General features: G+C 35.3%; 1 protein-coding gene across 1 annotated transcript; it reads right to left on the bottom strand.

The window, feature by feature from the left end:
• Window positions 1-2,498: 2,498 nt before the first annotated feature.
• LOC307182650 (RING finger and CHY zinc finger domain-containing protein 1-like) lies at window positions 2,499-3,283 on the bottom strand (the record flags this gene model as incomplete). Its single annotated transcript, XM_079914083.1, is given in 3 exon segments — window positions 2,499-2,588; window positions 2,592-2,818; window positions 2,821-3,283. Coding segments are annotated over 3 exon segments (780 nt in total).
• Between the last annotated feature and the right edge of the window lie 312 nt (window positions 3,284-3,595).

Below are 3,595 nucleotides of genomic sequence, written 5' to 3'. Positions count from 1 at the left end.
ACAAAGTGAGAGAGTGGCATGGACATATATATACTACCAAACGTAAAATAGATAGCTAGTGGGAAACAGCTGCATAGTACAGGGAGATCAGCTCAGTGCTTTGTGACCACGTAGAGGGGTGGGATAGGAAGTGTGGGAGGGAGGGAGGGAGATGCAAGAGGGAAGAGATATGGGGACATATGTATATGTATACCTGTTTCACTTTGTTATAGAGCAGAAACTAATACACCATTGTAAAGCAATTATATTCCAATAAAGATGTTAAATAAAAAAAAAAAAACTAGTGAAAATTTGAAATGACCCCTCTGGAGATTTGAAAAGGGAGTTCAATTAGGAATTTAAAAAAATATTTAAAATTAGAGAATGGATTAGAAAAGGTAGAACTCCTGTATTTATTGTAGCAGAGCCAATAAATAAGTCTATGGGATTTTTTTCCCTTCAAAGTGACGCTCAGTGTCACAATAACATGGTAAAAACAAGAGTATATTTACAAGGGATATTTATGAAGATGGATAAATAGCACTTGATCCATTAGAGTAAGCATCAGGGCTAAGATGGCTCCAGGGTTTCTGGCTTAGAAAATTAGTGAATAGTAATGCTCTTCCTTAGCATAGAAAGTTCAAGACAAGATGAAAATGTGGTAAGGTGGAGAAGATAGTGAATTCACCTTCAGTCCCTTAAGGTCAAGTTACTTGAGAGACATCCAGGTGGAAAGTCTATCAAATGCAGGCGTTCAAGATCAAAATAAAATTTATTCAGTTTTGACTTCTAATTGTTGAGTAAACTGGGCCTTGGCAAATAACCTTGGTTTCCTTAGGAATCAAATGCTTCATCCTAGACAAGGAAGAATAAAAGGAAATTGTTCTACAGTAGAGTTATGACACATCCTCAAGAGAATGATGTTGACAGTTCTATAATCATACAGTCTGAAGCAGTTCCCAGAAGACTATTAAGTATACAGAGCCTGACAGAGAATCCTAATACTATGTTTCCTGTCTAATGCCTGTAAAAACGTGATATATGGAACGATCTCCTTCAACTGTGCTCAACTATGGAGATTATTAACACTTACTTTACATATTTTTATTTTTGTAATTGTAATGATGAACACACATTGAGGTATGTCTTCCTATTGGCCAACTCAGTTATTCCTCATTTCTTTTTAACATTTATCTTCTATATGAATATGTTTCCACCTGTATAATCATGTAGAGAAAAGGTTTATAACGTTAACAGAAATTACACTAATATTTATTATAATACTGATAATGCAAATATATTCAAATTTATATATTTTAGGCTTTGGGGTTCTTAATTTTACTTAAAAGTATTAGAAAATAACACAACTATCTGTAATGCCACTCTTTCATAGAAAGATATAAAGTAAAAAGTGAAAATCTAGCTCTCCAGAAGTGACCACAGCTAACAATTCTTGTAATTGTTTTAGTTCTCCCAAACATGCTCAATAGGGTGAAGGAAAATGATCTCGGGTAGAATAATGGAGGTATAAGAAATAAAAAGGAAATGCAAAAAGGGTAAATATGAAAGACTACCAACTGGTTAAAGCTACAGTGTTAACAAATCATTGTGGTGTTTATAATATATCTGGATGTAAAATATATAAAAATAGAGGAAAAGGAGCCAGAGGAGTTAAAAAGTGTTAAATATTGCTTCAAATTTTTTGCATTGTACTGGACCTGGTCTAATATAAGGTATATGATAATAAGTTATGGCTGTCTTTTAAAATATTTTTTAATTCATTTTTATTGAATAGTAGTTGATTTACAATATTATATTAGTTTTATGTATACACCATAGTGATTCAATATTTTTATAGATTATACTCTATTTAACTTTATTATAAAACAATGACTATATTTCCCTGGGCTATACAATATATCCTTGCTGCTTATCTATTTTTTACATAGTAGTTTGTATCTCTTTTTTTAAATTTTTTAATTTTTTTTTACTGTTTCAATATAGTTTTATTAGCAGTTATTACATCAAAATTCACATTTATAGGATCCAAAGGACTGTCTTAGAAAGTTCTAAAGTATATGTAGTTAGGTTTTAACAGTAAGATAGAACATATTCTCATAGCACACCCCTTAAAAAGTCAAGAATAATACTGAGAATTAAGTACAGTTCTATCAAGAACTAGAAATGAATTCTGTGTGCATAGAGTCACTTAAAACAAAGTTCCTTGTAAGTATAATACATCTATGGATGTGAATTTCAGTGGCAAACATTAACTTCCAAACAACTGACACCAAAGGAATTTCCAATCAAAACACAAGCATGGTGGCTTTCATTCAATGTAGAGCTGTGATAATTCTATAAAGAGACCCTGAGTCCCTAAGTCCTGTAATATGATTTTACCCTGTGACACTAATGCAAAACACATCAACTCTAATGCACAGATTCTGATGCATCATGATAAAAAGATAGCCTTTATCTATATCAGAAAATGCTGAGTTGTCCAGTGCAGTATAGGCTGGTCATTGCTGATCTACTGAAATTCTACATCCTCCAGACTGAGCAGTATTGTAGGACTCACAAATATTACATTTCATGCCTAATATATGGAACTAGACTGTAGATTTTCCATTGCAATCATTGCAGAGAATATCCACAGTCATGTTCTGATATTCTGATGGCATAGGAGTCTGTGCTACCTCATCATCCAGCTGTCTCCAGTACCTAGTCATATCTAAAGCAGAGTGCATATATAATGGACATCTGTAGCCTTCTTTCAACATTTCTTCATAACACGTTCTGTGTAAAAGATGTCCACATGGCAAGACATGAGCAACAATACAGATGTGTGAATGTCCTGCAAACATATTGGACAATTCTGCTGGGAAACATTTTCAATACACTTGTGCTTTCCTTGGAGATTTATTGTGAGGCATAAGTTACATTTCAGACAGTGAAAAAAATCTTCCTTCGGACCAATCCTAAAAATTCCACAGTTTTCACAGTGATACTGTTTCTTGTCTTTGTCAAACAGATGGCACATACTAAAATAATGTCCTCCAAACAACGTGCTACATTCTTCACAAGTCTGTTGTGCACGTTGGAGTTTTTCACAGTTTATGCACTGCACTTCCTTTACTTTAAAGTGATCTAGCAGATGATCTTCATTGTTATCATGACACAACTGGCAAGAATAAAGCTTGTCACAGCATGGTGCCTTCAGGAGACATCCTCTGTCATTGTGCTCGCAGCCCCGCCGCCCTTGCGCTTGCCTACGGGCGCCGTCTTCCCGCGCCGAGGCCGCCATCTCCTCCACCTCCTCCACCTCCCCTCAAATTCCACGGACCCTTCCCCCAGGACGAAAGCTACGCCCTGAGAAGCGTCACAGCTCTACCCTACCCCGTCCCGGGTACAGCTCCCCAGTAGTTTGTATCTCTTAATCCCATAACTTTATATTGCCCCTCCCCTCTCGTCATTGGTAACCACTAGCTTGTTCTCTATACCTATGAGTCTTTTTCTGTTTTGTTGTATATATTGATTTGTTTTATTTTTTAGATTCTACTTATAACATATGGTATTTGTCTTTTTTTTTTTTTTTTGCGGTACGCGGGCCTCTCAC

This window comes from Stenella coeruleoalba (genome assembly GCF_951394435.1).
Source record: "Stenella coeruleoalba genome assembly, chromosome: 2".
NCBI classification, from domain to species: domain Eukaryota; kingdom Metazoa; phylum Chordata; class Mammalia; order Artiodactyla; family Delphinidae; genus Stenella; species Stenella coeruleoalba.
Note: the sequence above shows the minus strand (reverse complement) of the source record. Positions and strands in the feature narration are given on the sequence as shown.